Here is a 20301-nt window from a genome sequence, read left to right as displayed (position 1 = left end):
TAAATTAAAAAAAAAAAGAAAATCACAAGTATAAAAATAGGTAAAAAAAAAAAAATCATTTCTTTTTTTCAGGATTCTTCAAGAGATACATTTTTACAAAACCTGAGAGAGTCCTCCTTTAGCAATTTATGTTTATGGTCAGCCAACCCCAGGAAAGTTTCTTAACATTTTTATCATAGTGATAAAATGATACATGCATTTGAAACTATCACTTTTCCTCTAAGCACTGCTTTGGCTACATCTCACATATTTTGACCTTTGTGTTTTTATTATCATTCAGTAAAAAATATTTTATAAATTCTATTTCATTTTTTCTTTGACCCACAGATTTTTTAGAAGTGCATAGCTTAATTTCTAAATGTTTGAGATTACCAATTTATTATCAACTAATAATTGAATTCTATTTTGAAAGAGAATATACTCTGAGAGTTCCAGTTACCCTTTGATACTAACCTATGTATCTCTGATGCTGTGTTTATTAGTATTTTAATTATTTTTTCTTTTTGTATTTTGGCTATTTTCTGTTGACTTACCTTAGAGTTTACTGATTTTTCTGTTGTTTCAATCTGCTTTTAAGCTTATTTATTACATTCTTTGCTTCAGATACCATATTTTTCTATCCTAGAATTTTACTTTTGATCTTCTTTAGAGCTTTAGTTTCTCTGATGAAATTCCTTTTTGTTCACTCATCTTTGTCTGTCTTTAATTTAGCATAATTCTTTAACATATTTTAAATAGTTATTTTAGAGACCTTATTGACTTATTGTAGTATGTGGTCATCAGTGGGTCTTCCCCTATTGTCTATTTTCTTTTTTTATTTTGGACACATTTTTTTTTCTTATTTATATGTTTCTTAATTTTTTACTATATATCAGACATTTTGCATAAAAGAACAATAGTGACTAAAGCAAGATCGCATATTTTTGTTTTGTTTTTCCCAGACTTGGCTTTTCCTTTCTTCTGTCCAAATGCTTGGGAAGGGAATTTTTATCCAGTTCCTATCATGAGTTTAGCTGAACTGGAACTGAGATACAAGTTTGATTAGTTTTAGTTTACCTCTTACCAATGAGATTATGGAAATTTCTCTTAGCCTTTCAGCCTAACTCCCAACTTCTTGCTTCATGTGTAGAGGGCTGATCAAGATTTGAACTAGAGGGATGCCTGGGTGGCTCAGTGCTTGACCACCTGCCTTTGGCTCAGGTCGTGATCCTGGAGTCTGGGATCAAGTCCGGTATCAGGCTCCCCATGGGGAGCCTGCTTCTCTCTCTGCCTATGTCTCTGCCTCTCTCTATATGTCTCTCATGAATAAATAAATAAAGTCTTAAAAAAAAAGATTTGAACAAGAAGAGGGTTTGGCTACAGTCTTGGTTTAATTTTACCTCCAGATTTAACCTGGAACCTAAGTACCACAAGGGACTGGGAAATCTCTCTCTACCTCCCAGCTCTGCTCCAACTGCTCCTGACTCAGCAGAATTCCCATGAGGTAGGATTGCTGTTTGGAAGATACATTTTTGTGTTTCAGATTCCACTATTTCAGGCTAGCCCACATGTTAAAAGTTCCATTGATTTCTTTTCATTCCAACAAACTCATTTTGTCTATGTCAAGCCTACTTTTCTACCTGCCTGTACTCAAGCTAGGCAGTTTATCCCTAGTATGAAAGTAATCACCATTTTGGGCTCTTCTTTGTTGTTGTTGTTGTTTTTAAAGATTTTATTTGTTTATTCGGGAGAGAGAGAGAGAGAGAGGCAGAGACACAGACACAGGCAGAGGGAGAAGCGGGCTCCATGCAGGGAGCCTGACGTGGGACTCGATCCCAGATCTCTAGGATCAGGCCCTGGGCGGAAGGCAGCGCTAAACCGCTGAGCCACCCTGGCTGCCCATTTTGTGCTCTTCTTTGAATAGCATGTCCCTCTCTGGAATTAGTTTATTTAGACTTGTATGTATGTATGTATGTCTAGTCTAAAGTCTTTAATGGTTTTAAAGAAAAATATAATTTTTAGTCTATCTGTTATTTTCTTTTGTCATGAGGGAAGTGATAGTTATTATGCCTCTCTATACCTTAACCAGAAGTAGAACTTCCCTCCCTTCTTGGAGTGTTTTCTTGGATTAGCTCTGGGAGGCAAGTGTAAGACCTCAGAGCAACATAAAGTAGTCACAATTCTGGATTTAGACTTATTTAGATTTAGAATGCCGGTTGCCTGAGTCATGAGCAGTATTTGGCCTTGTAAAGTATTGCTGTTGTTTTAACCTTCCCTTCTTAGCAGTTAGTTTTACTGCATAAGCTTATTTCATATGCCCCTTTCCTTCTTCAAATCTAATTTAAATCCAGGTGGTGTTTACTTATCTGTCTCCACTGGTACCATCTTGATCTAAGTTACCATCATTGGGGCAGCCCTGGTGGCACAGCGGTTTAGCACCACCTGCAGCCCGGGGTGTGATCCTGGGGACCCTGGATCGAGTCCCACGTCAGGCTCCCTGCATGGAGCCTGCTTCTCCCTCTGCCTGTGCCTCTGCCCCTCTCTCTCTCTGTGTCTCTATGAATAAATAAATAAATAAATAATCTTTAAAAAAAATTACCATCATTGCCAGATAACAGCATTAGCTTATTCCTGATATTCTAGCTGGTTTTCCTGCAACCTCTTGGGGCTCCCTCTAAGCCAATCTCCATACATATATCCAAACTAATTGTTATTGAAATACAAATCTGACCATCACTCTCCTGCTTAGATTCTTTCAATGGATTCCCATGGCTCTTAAAGTACAGACAAAACAACTGAGCATGGACTTTCCAGCTCAATCTTGCAACCTACCCACTGTTTCTTAATGTTCCACTGGTTTTCTTTTTAATGTCTGCCCTCTGTCTTCACTTTTGCCTGCTGTATAGCCTTTGCTCATGGTGATCCCTCTACCTGAGCTATCCTTCTTTCCTATTTTAACCTAGTCATTGCTATTCTTTTCGCCTTTCAGAGATCACCTCGACTATCACTCCTCAGAGACGACTTCCCTGATATCCCTGGCTTTTTCGTTTTCTCAGATCCTCCTGTCTGTTTTTCATCCATTTGCAGTTACTTGGCCTAATGAATCTATTTGCTTGTGAGGTTATTGAATTATTGGCAATATCCTTCATTAGACTAGAAGCTCCAGGGGGGACAGAGAAAAATACTTGTCTTCTGGATCGCTGTTTCATCCTCAATGCATAGAACAGTGACTGGCATTTAATACAATGTGTGGAATGAATGAATAACAAATTAATGAATATGGATAAAATTATATATTTTACTTTTTTAACCTGGGACATGTTCTTTACATGGTTCCTATGTTCGTTCTATCTATCTCCATCATAATCATCTCTCTATTTTTGTTTATTTAAAAAAATCTTTAGTATAAGGCCCTTGGACATCAGGAGTTTGTCTTAAATCAAACTTCAAACATAGGTTACATATTAAGTAGGAAGTACATCTACTTTAAATACTGAATTGATTATGATAAGTATGTTATTTGACTCACTATAGCAAAGGAACATGTCTCACAGAGCAGTAAAGAAATTCTCTAAATTTTTTTTTTTTTTTTTTTTTTTTTTGCTGGCTGCATTGACAGGTTTATTTCTCTTGACCTAGATAACTAGAGTGGATAGGAATTGAACATTTGCCAACTAATTAGTGACTCAAATCATTTGTGAAAATGGCTGTAAAAATCAACTCAAACTGACATAGCTGAATTTTTAGGTACCATGTAAACATAAGTGGTGTTGTCTTATTCTGTGGTGGTGTCTAAGGAATTGTGGTCAAGACTTAAGATCATTTAAGACCTCCTCCATAGAGTTGTTCTTCAAAGACTGGGTCTAGTTACCTAAGCTATTCTTAAATTATCTCTAGGTTTCCAATTCTACTCCTCATCAGTCTTTTGATCCAGTGTGCAATTACTGGCATTGAAAATGGTGGAATTGTAAAGGAAACATTTCTCCTTCAAAAGTCAAGAAGATTGAGTTTCACACTCACATGGGAGTGATTTTAATGTTTTGGTTCCTAATAATTCTTTGGCATCGCATCTCAGATGCTACTGGCACCCCCAAGATGACTCAGAGTTGGAGACTCACAAGTGTCTTTCACCATAGCCTTGCCTAAACACTTTAAACCTCAGGGGAAAATAGCACATATGGCCACACCTCTCATATTTGTGATCCTCTTCCTCTCCATCTTTTCACACATGGTAAAAGACCCTGCCCAAGTAAAACAAGGAAACTGTGTCTGCTGAAAGAAAGGAAGCAGTCAGATGCTTCCTGATATATCTTTTTTTTTTTTTTTAAAGAACAAGTAAATAAGTTCAAGAAGGACCAGATTGTATCTTTAATACTTAGTTTCTTGACATTTTATTATGATTAACTGGAATTGAGCCAAACTGGAATGGCTTAAAATGTCAAGAAATGCCTATTTGTGAATTGTGTGTATAAGTCTGTGCACACACACACGCACGCACAAAAAAAAAGTTGTACTAGGAGCTTGAACAAGAATATTAGTATTTTTTTAATTTATATTTTTGAGTAACATTTTTAGTGAAGTTTTTCTTTCTCAATATTCATTTCACATGAAATCCTTAACACTGCACAGACAGAAAACAATATGATTTCTTTATATTTACCAGTTCAGCAATTTTTTTGAGTACCTACTAGGTATAAGATACTATTTGGGATGCTTTTAATTATATATTAACTTGGAAAAAATATAACTTTACTTGAAAAATGCCAATGGACTTCTTTTCTCCGTATCCTTATATCTTGATTACTTATGTCAGTACTTGCCAGGCCCTTTAATGAAGGAGAGACTTTTGCGTCTTATGATATAAAAATAATAATAAAATAAATTAATAACTAACAATTATTTAGGGATTGCTATGTTTACTATAAGCTTTACATGCATCATCTCATTTAATCCTCACAGAAGCCCTATGAGATCATAACTATTTTTTAAAAAGATTTTATTTATTTATTCATGAGGGACACAGAGAAAGAGGCAGAGATATGGGAAGGGGCAGATAGAGGGAGAGGCAGGTTTGCCACTGAGAGTCCGAAGTGAGACTTGATCCCAGGACCCTGGGATCATGCCCTTAGCCAAGGGCGGACATTCAATCACTGAGCCACCTGGGTGCCCCAAGATCATAACTATTATTATCCCCACTTTACGGATGAAGCAACTGAGACAGAGTTCAGTTGCCCAAGTTACTTGCCCAAGTTACATAGCTAGTGAATGGAAGAACTGAGACTAAATAAGCTAATTAAGCACAAAATGGTATGCATAGAGCTGACTTGTGCAAAGTTAACATGACACATAGAAAGAAATGACTCATGGTTCTAATAAGGACAAGATACCAAGCCATCTGAAGAAGCCCCAAGTTCTTTCTGCTGATTTCAGAAATATTGACATGAATCCTTTAAAAATCGGCAGAGAGGGAAAAGTAAACAGACTAGCCAATAGAAGAAAACAAAAAATTCTAGAAACAAACCCACATATAGATAAATATTTAGTACTGCACAAAGGTAATATCTCAAGAGGAGAAATGATAGATCTTTCAGTAAAAAGTAGTAACAGCAATGTCTAACATTTGCTGTGCTCTGGGCAGTGTTTCTAGTTCTTTATGTGCTTAACACATTTTATGGTTGAAACCATTCTGTGAAGAAGGTACCATTATTTTAATCTTGCTTTATAGATAGGATATAGAAAAGATGCCTAACTTTCGAAGGTCATGAACCCAGTGGTCTAGCTTCAAAACCAGCCTTCTTAATCACCAGTCTATATAACATCTACATTAGGAATCCTGTTTAGCCATTTAGAAAAAGTAAGGTTATAGCCTGACCTTATTTCATACAACAAAATAAATTCTAGATGAATTAAAGATTTTTTAAAAAGATTTTATTTATTTATTCATGAGAGACACAGAGAGAGGCAGAGACACAGGCAGGGGGAGAAGCAGACTCCATGCAGGGAGCCCGATGTGGGACTCGATCCCAGAACTCTGGGATCACATCCTGAGCCAAAGGCAGATATTCAACCACTGAGCCACCCAGGCATCCCTGATTTAAAGATTTAAAGGTAAAATATGAAACAGTAAATGTGCTAGAAGAAAATATAATTAAAAATTGAAGTAATTGGGATGAGGAAGGTTATTTCTCAAAAGGACATTTAAGACAGCAATCTTAAATATACTGTAATTTTGATTATGTCAAAATGTAGAACTTCTGTATAGAAAAGCAGCAAACAACTAAACCCTGCCATAAACTAAAACAAAATAAAATGACAAATGAGGAAAAAATTATAACATATGACAGAGTTTACTATTTTTAATATGTCAAGATAATCAGCCAATTGAGAAATGAGCCAGGATATTAGTAGACAGCTAATTAAATATTAATAGATAAAAAATATCATTAGGTAACTGATATCAGAATAATTTCATCTTTCAAAAGGTTAGATATTTCAACAATGAGATGTTATTTTTGTCTCTTGAATTATTTGTTGGTGAGGCAGGTTATGGGAAGCTGGCATTGTGGTACATTGCTGCTAGAAGTTTCACTTTTGGGGAAAGCAATTTGGCAAGATGTGTAAAAACTGTAACGTGTATTTTTTTTTACTTAATTGAATTTTTAGGAATTATTCTAATATACACATGCAAGAATATGTACAGTTGTGCTGAAGTATTGATTCTAATAGTGAAATGATATAGTTATAAAACCAAAAAAGAAACAATTTATTAAGTAAATGAAGCCAGAAGATGTTTGCACAGAAATCTATACATCAAAACTGGGATCATGCTTTATATATAATAACCATTTATAATCATATTTTAACAGTGGAAAGCATTTTGAGGTTAGCACCTATTGTTTGCTGGTCAATATCAGTTTCTCCTAATTCTTGGTTATGACATCTCTCGACTCCTTTGTAAACTACCACTTTGGTTTGACCTTTTCCCACTTCCAGGGTAGAAGCTGGTTGATTTAAACAAATAATCATGTGGTATTCTCCTGACCACAGTGATGCTGCAGAGGTGAACAACACATCATGTAAGCATACATTTAGCATTTAGTACATCTAGGTGTACTTCATGACTTTTCCTGAGAACTCTTTGGACAAACTGACTTGCTTCTTATCTGTTTGCTAATGTAGAAGCAAGTGGCTTCAGGGACTGTTGGCAGTCATCTTTGCATCATTAGGAGGGAAACAAGAAGGAGCTAAAGGAGCTAAGAAGTAGAGATGGGAAATGGTGAGAGAAAAACTAGGTTCTCTTCACATCTTTGAGCCCTGGGTAAAGCTCTGTCTGAAGCAATATTATGTATCAGCTCAGACTCTTCAGGTAAGTGACCCAGTAATCCCAGTAATTTCTCTTCCCATGGCCACTTTTTTTTTTTTCTTTTCGGAGGGAGGGAGAGGGTGGGGGAGGGTCAGAAGGAGAGGGAGAGAGAGAATGTTAAGCAGGCTCCACACTTGGTACAGAGCCCAACACAGAGCTCAGTCTCACAACCTTGAGATCAAGACCTGAGGGATCCCTGGGAGGCTCAGCAGTTTAATGTCTGCCTTTGGCCCAGGGCGCGGTCCTGGAGTCCCAGGATCGAGTCACGCGTTGGGCTCCCTGCATGGAGCCGCTTTTCCCTCTGCCTGTGTCTCTGCCTCTCTCTCTCTCTCTCTCTCTATCATGAATAAATCAATAAAATCTTTAAAAAAAAAAAAAAAGAGATCAAGACCTGAGCTGAAATCAAGTTGATGCCCAACTGACTGAACTACCCACATGCCCTCTATGTTCACTTTTTCAAACCCAATTTGTGTAGGGATGCCTGTTTCATGCAATTAAAAACATCCTAACAGACACACATCTCTCTGTCTCAAACATGTAATACTTACATGTTCGGGACACACTGATTACAGTTCTAAATAGCAAATGGTCAAGTATGAAAATATTCTGATGAGGCAGAGGCTATAGTTCAATATCACAGTCATTGAGAGAATTTTTGGACTATACAAAACCTGAGATTGTATGCAAATGTTTAAATTATTCTTTATTTTTAATATTTAATAGTCAAAAATTCAAAATGTATTATACTCTAGGAACATTATAGTAGTTTCTCATAGCTGGCAACTGCTGGACAGTTCTTTCAGCTGCTATTCTGCACATTTTTATACTAAAGAGAGGGCAGCTTTCAACTGGCACATTTAATGTCACCAGCCATTGTGCACAGCAGAGTATCGTTCAGGTAAAAGTTTCAACTGTGTTTTCTAAAAAGACTTTTTATCCAAGATTCATCACTTTGGCAAATCTCAAAAATCTTTGTCTGCCTTTAGGGACTGGTAGTTATAGCAATAATTTCAATAAATTTTTTACTTAAAATGATAACTTCTGTAAGCTCAAAGACTATAAAGAATTGCCTTCTTAGATAATTCTTATGAAGTTTATAATTATGAAACTGGATTAATGAAAACAAAATGCATCATATGGGCCCATTTTTCTCTAACAACTTGCTATGTGATTTATATTCTTATGTCTGAAAAAGACGGTTTGTTGGTTTATTATGGATGTGTGGTCCATGATTTAGGAACTTCTCATTGTGAAATTTTAAGGTGTCAGGGTTTACATAATTGTTTTAATTCACCTTTAAAAAAAAGATGAAGGATTCCAAAATAGCACTTTTTCTTAAAAAATTCATGCCAAATAAAATTAAATACCTGAATATTAGTCTGCTTTATATTATTATTTGAATTTTTATTAATATGTTTTGGTTCAGAGAGGATATCATGATCTTCCTAAGTTCTCATTCATTATTTACTAATATTTGTATTAGTTTATTCTATATTAATAGTTCAATATTTGTAAACTATCTCCTTATTTAACCTTTTGAAAGTCTTCAATAATCATTTTATTTTATTTTTATTTTATATTTATTTGGGGCTTGAACTCATGACCCTGAGATTTAAGACCTGAGCTGAGATTAAGGGTCAGACACTTAACTGACTGAGCCACTAGGCACCCCTTGATAATCATTTTAATACATAAAACCAATAGCATTAATAATTTTTAATTATAACATTTTACTGCTGTGTGTGTATGTATGTATGTATACACAATTGCAATAATTGTACTCCAGGTATTAGAATTTCAATATATAAAGCACATATAGAGATTTTCCTTCCAGGTTACATCTGAAATGCTTATGTGTATTTTTAGGTGAATATTCAGTTATCAACTTGAAATCTGATAAATGTCTTCTTCAAGTTACTGACATTATTACCAACTAGCTGTGATGGTAGTCTGTTGTACCATAACATTACTGAACATGCATGGAGTTCAGAGCTGCCAGATGGTGATGAAGCTGGCACTCAGCTCTTTCACTTGTCAAGGCCAAAACAAGAGATGAAACCAAAGAGCAGATTTTGGATGAATATGGAGGCCAAGGCCCAAGGTGGGTGGGTCATGTATGTATCATTCTTAATAATGGCATTTTATAACTCTACCAGTATTTACTTTACCAGTCTCCTGAGAAAAATGTCTACAAAGCCATGCCCCAGAATGATAATAACAGTGTTTATCTGGGTGGTGGAATTATAGATATTTTTTTCTTGTGGCTTATCAGTATTTTCCACATTTTTTTTTCTACAGTAAACCTGCGTTGCTTCAGTAATGAAGAAAAATATAAAAGTCTAAAACTTCTACAACTTAGAATGAATAACAAATCACTAAATTTACAAAAATAACTTCACATTAAAAAAAAGATCTAGAAATACACTGGGTAATCCTTTTTGGTAAAACATTGCCAGGACTTAAAAGGGTCAGGAAGTTTTTCCTAAATTTTATCTTCAATTCCTCTTGCTGTTAGTTAAGCCCTTTTACCAAAGGAGATGGGACAGCTGCTAATCCTCATTTAAATCCACTTCCAGATCAGTATTGTATTTCCTTCTCTCTGTTTTCTCATTTTTAGGCCAAACTTTCTTTAGTGTCTATTCACCACACCCTTATTCTCAACAATTGTAGAATTAAGAGTAAAGGAGCAAATTCCTCTTTCAAGGACATGTTCCTATTCATTTTGTTGCTTTGAGCCACATTGGCCAAAAAACAACAAAAAGTTTGTTGGAGATAGGCCTTGAAGCCCCAGTTTGTAGAGGAATCCAGAACCCAGCAAATCAATAGAGCTGGGATGGTTAGCACCTCTTTATCTTGAAAGCTCAAAGATAGAAAAGTCACTTAGGAAAAAAACTCATTATAGACACACACACACACACACACACACACACATTTTCCATATATATTATTTTCCATATTCCCTGCCAGAAAATGCAGGAAAGTCATTGCCAAATTGTGTTGGGCCACTCACTCACTGTAAGGAAGCACAGCCTTTTCTTGGAGTAGAGGCAGATAGACAACAAGGATCTGGGATCTGGCACATCTTCCCAATTAAAGCAGTTAGTATTCATGGTTTGAGCCAGGTGAAGCAAGGTTCAAATTCTGGCCATGTCTGTATAATTTAAAAAATGAAGCAAAGCAAAATGGAAAAAAGTTCATAATGAAGAGTGAGTGACTCCCTGTTTTCCAACAGTATTCCCAGTCAGTGTGGACCTCAGTCCTGAGAATGGTGTTGCGCTTCAGTAAAGAATTATTGACATGTTGATTGATCCATTCTACCAAGCAGTTTTCTGCAAAGCAGTTTCTATGATGATCTCCTTTAGATACACACAACCTTTGAATAACTTAATAAATGATATTTTCTGGGTCTACTTGGAATTTTTCTCATTTTCAAGGCCTTAGACTTATGGATTTAGATCAGAGTTTGGGCTGGAGGTAGAGGGCTGACCACAGACATAATATGTTTCTGGCCTAACCAATAAATGGATAAAGTAATGAAGTGAACACCTAGAAGAACAACTAGTTGGATTACTTACTTACCCCATAGTCATGAAAGCACACTGAATAATGACAATAAATGATATGATGCTTTTAATGAGGTTATGGGATGGCTAAAATTAAGATCAAAGTTATAACTTTATTTGATGCAGTAGAGTAAATCATTCTAATTGGAAGAATCCAAAGCACAAATATTATGCCAAAGAATCTAATAAATGTGCATGGTGTATATACTCAGTGACTTTCAACCAATATCCTTCCTTTCCTTTTTCAAAATTAGAATTAGAAATCTTTGGGCACAATTTAAGAGAACTCAGAAACCTCCTTTCCAGTTCTTTGGTACATTTTTGTTTTCCTTGATTTACAGGGGAAGTATAGAGTGTATTAATTTAAAGCTACAATTTAACAGATCTAAGCCAGCTGTTCAATCTTAGAAAATATCAGATCCTAAGTATTCTTTCCTTTAAGTTTTAGGCATCGTCCAGAACCATGGAGGGGTGGGAAGGAAAACGGGGCTTATCCAAGTCATTAAAATTTGATTACTGTGTTACTCAGGACATCCCAGCCAAATGAATGCATCAAGTTGTCATTGGCCAATGGCTTTGATCCCAAGATGGGCTATGCCCAAAGATGGAGCTATGCTGCCAAAGACTGTAATCTAAAAACATGGTGGGATTATGTCCAGGAACTGAGCTCTCGCTGCCCCTCAAGCTGGGCTTGAGTTGGATCTGTGGTGACTGCTGTTGTCTAGGACTGTTAGCTTATTAATGTGACTGACGTCACCAGGATTGAGGAGAGCAAAGTGTGCTTTTGCCAAGAGTGAGGCAGTTGCTAGGGGAGGTAGTTTAAGGAGGGGCTCCTGGACCTAACTTCTGTGAAATCTTCTGAAGGAAGGCTGATTAGAGTTGACATGCCATTGTCCTCTAGAAACCTAATAGGACACATATTTTTTTCCAGTAAGTGAGACAATTGCAGAACCCGTATTTCGTAAAGGCTCAGAAGGGGATCTCACACATACAAGAAAGTAAACTCATAACTAATAGCCCTTTGGGGGGAAAATTGTATTTCAATTACCATGCTCAGATGGCCTTCCACTTAATCTTGAACACTGTTGTCGGAACTGGGCTATGAGCCAATTCTCAAAATAGCATAAATGGGAAATAGTTAGGCAAGCCTTGTGATATATACTAGGTGTGTTTGGTTATTTTAACATGTTTCCCTTTAGTGTTTCCAGAATATGTGTGATGGATTATAGGGCTTGAGATTATTATAGTAGGTGTCATTTCCCCTATATGTCATAGCTGGGCTAGAGGTCACAGGAATAGGAACTCACTATTAGCGAAATCAGGGTACATAGGCCTTACTTGGGGAGTGTGCTCAAAAATAACAAAACCTCCAAGTGGAGTAGAACACATGAACATATTTTTAGCTCATCTGTAAAATGATGAGGGTTCATCTCTTAAGTCATTTGCAGCTCTAACATTGTATGTGGAAATAAATTTTCAACCTATTAATTGAAGATTGTCTGTAAGAGGGACAATAGTAGTAGGCACCTTGGGTATCAACCCTTTGCATTGACATGACAGTTAAATGAGTTAGTATATGAAAATAACCTGCTTTGGTGCCTGGCACATAGAATGTGCTCAGAAAGTATTAGAGGTGGTGACTATTTTTATTGGTATGTGTTTTGAGACTTCTCTAAAACCAACACTATAGCCTGTACTTCTGTCCTACTGCCTCATACATAGCCTCATAGAAAGTATATACATTTCTCTCAGTGATGTTGCCATTGGTCAAATATCTCCAAATTTTATCTCTAAAATGAAGAGTTGCTGATAAATTAAGATAACCAAGAAGATGTAAAAAAGATATTTTTTTAAGCAAAAGAGGGCTATTCAAATATAACAAAAAAATTGGAGGCTGGCTATTACTAGTATAGATGCCATATTAAAACTTACCCACTATCCCTTTTTTTTTAAAAAATAGGTTTTATTATTAGTCAGATATGGTGACTCCCAACAGATCAGGAGGTGATGGCTGCTGGAAAGACAGTTTGTCACTCACAGGTCCAAGAGGAGGGAGCATGCCATGTTTTGTGGGACCATATAGTTAAGTACCAGCTAGGGTCATTCAGAAGACTGAAGGAATGAAGGGAGAGCATAAGCAAGAGCTTTTATTATGGTTTTGTTGTTGTTGTTGTTTTGGGTGTTTTTTTGTGGACAGGAATGGGCAAGGCTGAGTAAACAGGCTAGACAGGTTTAAGATTGACTAGTTTGAAGAATTTTAGTAGGCTTTAGCATGTAGGGATCATCCCTGGTTGCCAGGTAGCAGACTGTAGAGTGATTAGGGCAGGGGGATAGTGGGTCAACTTGCAAGAGCTCAGTAAAGGAGTTAGTTGGTAGGTATGGGCTCTAGATTGGTTGGTTTGTTATATTTGAATAGCCCTCTTTTGTTTATAGAATATCTCATGTACACCTTCCCAATTGATTTAATTCTATCCCAATTGCCTTCACTTTAGAGACCAAAATTTGGAGATACTGGGTGAAAGACATGTTCTCAGGGGAGTCATTTGTTATTTTGGGGAATTCTCTAGAGCCCTGGGAGGGGCAGTTTCTCCAGAATAGACAACAACTCCTATGATGCCAGATGCCAGAACACCAGGAATATAGAAAATAAGAAAATACAGTTAATACATCATTTCTTTTTCATTGCATCTTTAGTTTTGTTGTTTGTACCTAGAGGGGGCCAAAGGAGTTTGGGAATAAAAAGAGAATTTTAGCTGGGCTGATTTTGAGCTCCTAGTGAATAAAAGGTATGAGTAAGAGAATCTGATGAAACTTCCCTTCTTTAGCCACAATAGATGTGTATCGGTAAGGCAAGTAAAAACTGTGGCATAGAGTTGGAGAGGAAACCGCCCTTCCCCATCTCTTCCCCTGGTATCTTTATGTGGCTCAGCCCTGTTCAGGTTCAAGAGGAAAGAGATTTGGAGCATCTAGGACACGGTTGGGTCTTGGTGTTCTCAGGATGGGTGCTGACAGTCATGAGACTTTTCCCAGTGGCTTTACAACAGGTGTGAAGAAGTGGGAGCCCGAGCAGAATGAGAACAAGACTGGCACATGTGAGTAATCTCCTTGGGCATTCCCAAGAATAACTTGGAGATCTATCTTATGCCCCTGAACAAATACACATTTAGGCCAAACTATAGAGAATGGCATTATTTTATTTCAGACCTTTTTCTCATTCAATAGTTAACTGGATTCAGTGAGCCGTTTTTAACTGTTACACAAGAAAATTCATCTTATTTTATAGCCATTTCTAGCGTTTGCCCGAAATATGTATTAAACAGATTAACCACCACCCCCCTTTCATGGCACCTGGTGAGAATCAGATGCCAAGAAGGTATTAGATGTGCAAGGAAAAGGAGGATGTAGGAAAGGCAGGAAGAGCCTTCAGACTGCATTGCAGGTATGACACTCGTAGGAGAGAGGGAAGGAAGAAGAGCTGGGTGGGAAGAATATCAGACTGTAGCCAAGTTATAGGAAATGTTCAGCCAGACTGTAGGGGAGGCCTTGAGTCCCATGTCTTGCTGGAAGGGCCTGCCTTTATTTTCCACCATGCTTAGTCATTGTCTGGGAGTTGCATGTCAGATCAGAGGCAGTAGCTGGGGCCATCAGTCATTCATGCTCCCAGCAGCAGGAGATCTGAATGGCACATTTTCATTGCTGCCACCTCTGGGATCAAAATCTGTTTCTTTTTTTTTTTTTTTCTGATGCAAACACACGAGGGTTATTTACAAGCTCGAGCTTGGGTCCAAGTATACCCGACACAGCGGAGCAGGGACTTGGACCCCGAGGTGGGTTTCAGCTTAGTTTTTATAGGCTGTTCTAGGGGATCTTCAGAAGGGGTGGAGAAATTTCTCAAGTTCTGTTTACATTTTGATATGGGGCTTTCAAGGGCGTTGAGCTCCTTTCTTATTCTAATAGGGGCTTAGTGCCCTTGGCTTGGGCTCTGTTCTCATTCTAATAGGGGCTTTCTAGGACGTTAAGCTGCAAGCTGTTTTCCTCCTGTAACTGAAGTAAGGTAAAGTTCAGCTCTTATTCACAGCCTGGGATGGCTGCACTTGTGATAACACTGAACTCAAAGTGGAATGGCCTTAATTTTCTCGGCCTCCACATTTCCCCCTCTCAGAGGAACCTAAGGAAGGACCCAATCATGGGTCCAGGTTGCTCTCAGAGTGAGCCGGGGGAATGATTAAACCAGGATTCTAACCAACCTTGTTGCTATTCTCGCTCCCATTTACATTCCAGGGAAGAAGCAACATCTTACGTTTAAGGCAGCACATAACCATCCCCACCCCACCCTTTGTTGTAAGAAGACTAAGTCTAATCCCCTTCTATTTTGAAAGACAACCTCAGACTAGGGAGTCTTGGAGGTGGGAAATAAGTGAGAACGGTGCAGTCTTAGCTTTAGGGGATTGTCCTTGTCCGGTTGGCTTTTCCATTCTGGAACAGTCCTTGAGAACTGCTTGTGGGTCAGCTGGCCAGACGTGGGTGTAGTGGACCCAGGGAGTAATCCCGTCGACCTTGAGAGCGGTGGGAGTGGTCAGGATCATGATGTAAGGTCCCTTCCAGCGAGGTTGAAGTGTCTGGTGTTGGTATCTCTGCACGTACACCCAGTCACCTGGCCGATATCGATGGGGGACTGGGGTCCGGGGGTGGCCCAGTCTCATAGAGGGCCCTCAGCTTAGGCCACACCTGCTCATGGGTTCTTTGTAACATTTGGAGGGAGAAAAGAAGTTGGTGATCATCAAATTCAGCAAGCACCTCAGGTTTTAAATTGGGGATAACAGGTGGAGGAAGACCGAACATGATCTCGTAGGGAGTCAATCCCATCTTATATAGGGAGTTCCTCACCCTATATAGGGCAAAGGGGAGGAGAGTCACCCAGTCCCCACCAGTCTCCAGGGCTAATTTAGTTAAGGTCTCCTTTAATGTTCTGTTCATCCTCTCTACCTGTCCTGAGCTCTGGGGCCTATATGCACAATGTAATTTCCAATCTGCCCCAAGTACTAGTGCCACTCCCTGTGTTACCTTAGAGATGAATCCTGGGCCGTTGTCTGACCCAATCTTAACAGGAAAACCATACCTCGGTAAGATGTCTTCCAGCAGTTTCTTGGTCACGGTCTGTGCCGTTTCATGTTTGGTGGGAAATGCCTCTGTCCATCCTGAAAAAGTATCTACAAACACTAATAAATACCTGTATCCGTATTTTCCAGGTTTTACCTCAGTGAAGTCCACTTCCCAGTAGGTTCCTGGGCGGTCCCCTCGGAGCCGGGTGCCTGGGTTAGATCCATGGGTGGTGGCATTCGTTAACTGGCATGCGTGGCAGCTTGCCACAATCTGCTCAATCTTTGCTTGAGAGTCTTTAATAGTGATCTTTGCATGTCGTATGAGGTCTTCCATCTTCCTTGTTCCCATGTGAGGACTCCGATGCATTTTGGATAGGACTCGCCGTCCTAGTTCCTCTGGCAAGATGATGCTGGAGTCTGCGGCCCTCCACCAGCCACGCAAGCACTGGGTCACAGGCAAGCGTTTGATCCAGTGTAAGCCAGCATCAGTATAGTTGGGGGTGTCAGGCAGGGTCGGTGCCCCTGGATCAGGTCGCGTGGTTGCTAAGACCTGGGTCACCAAAAGGGCTGCCTCCTTTGCTTTTAAATCAGCTAGCCGGTTTCCCCTGGCTACTGGTGTGTCTGCCTTTTGGTGCCCAGGACAGTGGATGATGGCTAGGGCCTTGGGCAGCCAGAGGGCCCTCAGGAGTTCAAGAATCTCCGTTTTGTTTTTAACAGTCTTTCCCTCTGCTGTCAGGAGCCCTCTCTCTCTATAAAGGGCTCCGTGGAGGTGAGCGGTGGAGAAGGCGTACCTGCTGTCGTTGTGGATGTTTATTCGTTTACCTTCCCCCATGGTCAGCGCCTTGGCCAGTGCGATCAGTTCTGCCCGTTGAGCAGATGTTCTGGCTGCCAGTGGCTCCGCCCAGACGGTCTCCGTCTCCGTGGTTACAGCTGCCCCCGCATATCTGACTCCTTCTTGGACAAAACTGCTGCCGTCCGTGTACCAGGTGGCATCGGCATTCAGCAGTGGCTGGTCCTGCAGATCAGCTCTGATTCTGTGCACCTGTGCCAAAATTTCTTGACAGTCATGCAGAGGCGGGTCCCAGTCTGGGTTAGGGAGTAGCATTGCCAGATTGAGGGTTGTTGGTGGCTTAAGTAAAATTCTGGTGGGGTTTAGCAGCAGGCTCTGATAATGGGTCAGACGGGCATTGCTGATCCAGCGGTCTGGGGGCTGTTTGAGTACCCCTTCAATAGCATGTGGGGTGGTAACATGCAGTTCTTGCCCCATGGCCAGTTTGTCTGCATCCTTGACCATAGTGGCCACTGCAGCAATAATTTTTAAGCATGGGGGGCATCCAGCAGCCACCAGGTCCAACTTTTTGGAGAGATAGGCTATGGGTCTCTTCCAGGGACCTAAGTACTGGACAAGGACCCCTTTTGCCACCCCGTCTTTCTCGTCCACATACAGGTAGAACGGCTTGGCTAGATCGGGCAACCCAAGAACCGGGGCAGACAGTAAGGCCTGTTTAAGGTCATTAAAGGCTCTGTTCATGGCCTCTGTCCATTCAAAATTTTGCTGGTGCCTGGTGGCCCCTTGCACCCATGAAGTTTTGTTTGCCAATTTCCCTTGGGGTTGTAATAAAACCGAATGTTGTGCCCCAGTGTCCACTAGGAATTCAACAGGTTGCCCCTCCACTTTAAGAGTTACCCTGGGCTCGGGGAGGGGTGCCGAACCCTGAACTCCCCTAATTGTCCAGGTCCTCCATTTCCAAAATCTTGGCAGGGGCCTTAGATCTTTTGTTAGGGCAGCTTTTTACCCAGTGGCCCTCCTCTTTGCAATAGGCGCATTGGTTTTTGTTCATCTTAGGGCACTCCCAAGGCGGGGACCAGGGCCATCCTCCTTACTGGTCCCTGAAGCCAGCTTCTTGAGGTACCTTCGTCTTTCCTGTGGGTCGTCCATGGTTGTGGCCAGCAGGATCTTGGCCAGGTTTCGGGTCTGCCGGTCACTTAGTTTGGTTTGTTGTTCTTCCAGACTTTCTCTATTATTATAGACTCGTTCTGCTACTATCACTAAGTCCTGCAAGCTCTTCTCTCCCAGTCTCTCTACTCTTTGCAATTCTTTTTAATGTCTGGAGCAGCCTGGTTAACAAAAGCCATGATAATTGCGGCCTTTGTTTCCGGGGCTTCTGGGTTCATAGGGGTGTACTGTCTAAAAGCCTCTATGACTCTCTCTAAGAAGGCTGCTGGACTCTCATCCTTACCCTGTCTTACATCATAGACCTTGGCCAGATTGGTAGGCTTGCACGTGGAAGCCTTGAGACCTGCCATTAGAGTCTGGCGGTAGACCCGGAGTCTCTCCTTACCTTCAGCTGACTTGTAGTCCCAGGTGGGGCGGGATAAAGGAAAGGCAGCGTTTATGAGGTCTGGGTTTTGAGTCGGCTGTCTGTCCTCTCCCAGGACAGACTTCCGGGCTTCCACCTGAATTTGTTCTCTCTCCTCGATGGTGAAGAGAACCTGTAAGAGTTGTTGGCAGTCATCCCAAGTAAGCTGGTGGGTAAAGAGAACAGTATCTAAAAGCCCGATTAGATCTCTCGGATTAGGGGATCCCTGGGTGGCTTAGTGGTTTAGCACCTGCCTTTGGCCCAAGGCGTGATCCTGGAGTCCCGGGATCAAGCCCCACATCAGGCTCCCAGCATGGAGCCCTCTTCTCCCTCTGCCTGTGTCTCATGGAGCCTGTCTCTCTCTCTCTCTCTCTCTCTCTCTCTCTCTCCGTCTATCATGAATAAATAAAATCTTTAAAAAAAAAAAAAAAAGATCTCTCGGATTATCAGAGAACTTTGCATTTTGGGTTTTCCAATTATATAAATAACTGGTGGAGAATGGCCAATATAACATTAGCTGTTCGCCAGTCTCGTCGGGGGGCCCCATGGCGTGGAGAGTAAGGGCGGTGGAGTCGGCCGGCCCTGCATTCAGAGGTGGGGCCGTCTGGTGGGTCTGACTGCGTGTCCCCGCTGCTGGCCCACGCACAGGGACTCCCTTGTCAGGGAGGGGTGGCGCCCCTTCTGTAGCCCCCGGTGTCTCCAGTGGAGGGGCAGAAGGGGGAGGGGGTGCCCGGTAGGGTGGCGGGAGAATCAAGTCCTCCGGGAAGGAATCCTGGAAGACCGGATGAAGGGGCGCTTGGGGTGTAGAGTCGGTCTCCTTCTCGGCTTTCCGCAGGGCTAGAATCTCGGTGGGTCCTGCTTTGGCGGTTAAAAATGGTTTTAGCCAAAGAGGGGGATTCTCGATCATGTCCTTCCAGATCAGGATGTAGGGCACCTGGTCAGAGTGGCCATCCGGTTTGTCCCTGAAGATCACGGCCTTAACCTGTAAGATAAGAGGTAGGTGAAAAGTTCCTTCTTGGGGCCATCCCACGTCAAAGGTTGGCCATTCTGATATGCAATAAATTTGGAATCTCTCTCTCCGTATGTCTATGCTCAGAATACGAGCTATTTCCCTAACATCTGAGAAGTGGGAGAGCATAAGAGACAGGGGAGTGGTTTCTGTCTCCCCCATTATGTACCCGATCCGCACCAAGATACAGACAGTAAAGACAATTAACAAGGAGACAACAACACAGACAAATGCAAAAAAAGTGAACAAGGACATAGTAACACAGACAAACATTCCAGTGCGGCCGCAGAGACAAAACAGAAAGCAACCCGAAGGGCTGGCAGTCGGCCCTCCTTACAGATGAGGACTTCTGTCCTCCTTACAGATGAGGACCCTGTCCTCCCTGTGGGGGCGAGGGATGTCTCCTCAAGACCCCCGGTCGACGGCCCGCCAGCGCGTCCGCTTAAGCCAATGCCGACCTAATACAGATTGGAATTCCTTCAGGTTAGAGCTCTCAGAAATATGCGCGCAAAAGGTGGAAAAGTTGAGTGCACTCACCACGCGTGAAACCCTCCAGATGGGGTCCTGGAGGTTTCTTGGATCCCGGACGAGCCCCCAAATGTTGTGCCCAAGATTGCGAATCCGAGAAACCACCAAGGAGCTGACACTGATGCAAACACACGAGGGTTTATTTACAAGCTCGAGCTTGGGTCCAAGTATACCTGACACAGCGGAGCAGGGACTTGGACCCAAAATCTGTTTCTCAAATTAAATTTAGCTTGAGTAGTTGAAGATTTGGTACTTTTAGAAATAGTAAATGAATGTTCTCTAGAGTTTGAAGGCAGTTCTGGAAGAGGCATCCTGAACAAGGATAACTTTGAGTTAGTAGAGTTCCAGCAGGGCCACTGAGGATGCTGAGTAGTCTATGCACATACATAGGGCAGCT

The 20301-nt window shown here is 40.9% G+C and overlaps 1 protein-coding gene across 1 annotated transcript; it reads right to left on the bottom strand.

Moving 5' to 3' along the window:
- Positions 1–9211: 9211 nt before the first annotated feature.
- On the bottom strand, positions 9212–19274 carry LOC140631429 (uncharacterized). The gene is given in 6 exon segments (XM_072822837.1): positions 9212–15596; positions 15598–17736; positions 17738–17863; positions 17866–18104; positions 18107–18601; positions 18893–19274. Coding segments are annotated over 6 exon segments (3687 nt in total). The 3' UTR covers positions 9212–15290.
- Positions 19275–20301: the final 1027 nt, after the last annotated feature.

This window comes from Canis lupus, chromosome 4 (assembly GCF_048164855.1).
Source record: "Canis lupus baileyi chromosome 4, mCanLup2.hap1, whole genome shotgun sequence".
In the NCBI taxonomy this organism is placed as follows: Eukaryota; Metazoa; Chordata; class Mammalia; order Carnivora; family Canidae; genus Canis; species Canis lupus.
The sequence above is the reverse complement of the archived record's forward strand: the minus strand, read 5'-3'. Positions and strand labels throughout refer to the sequence as shown.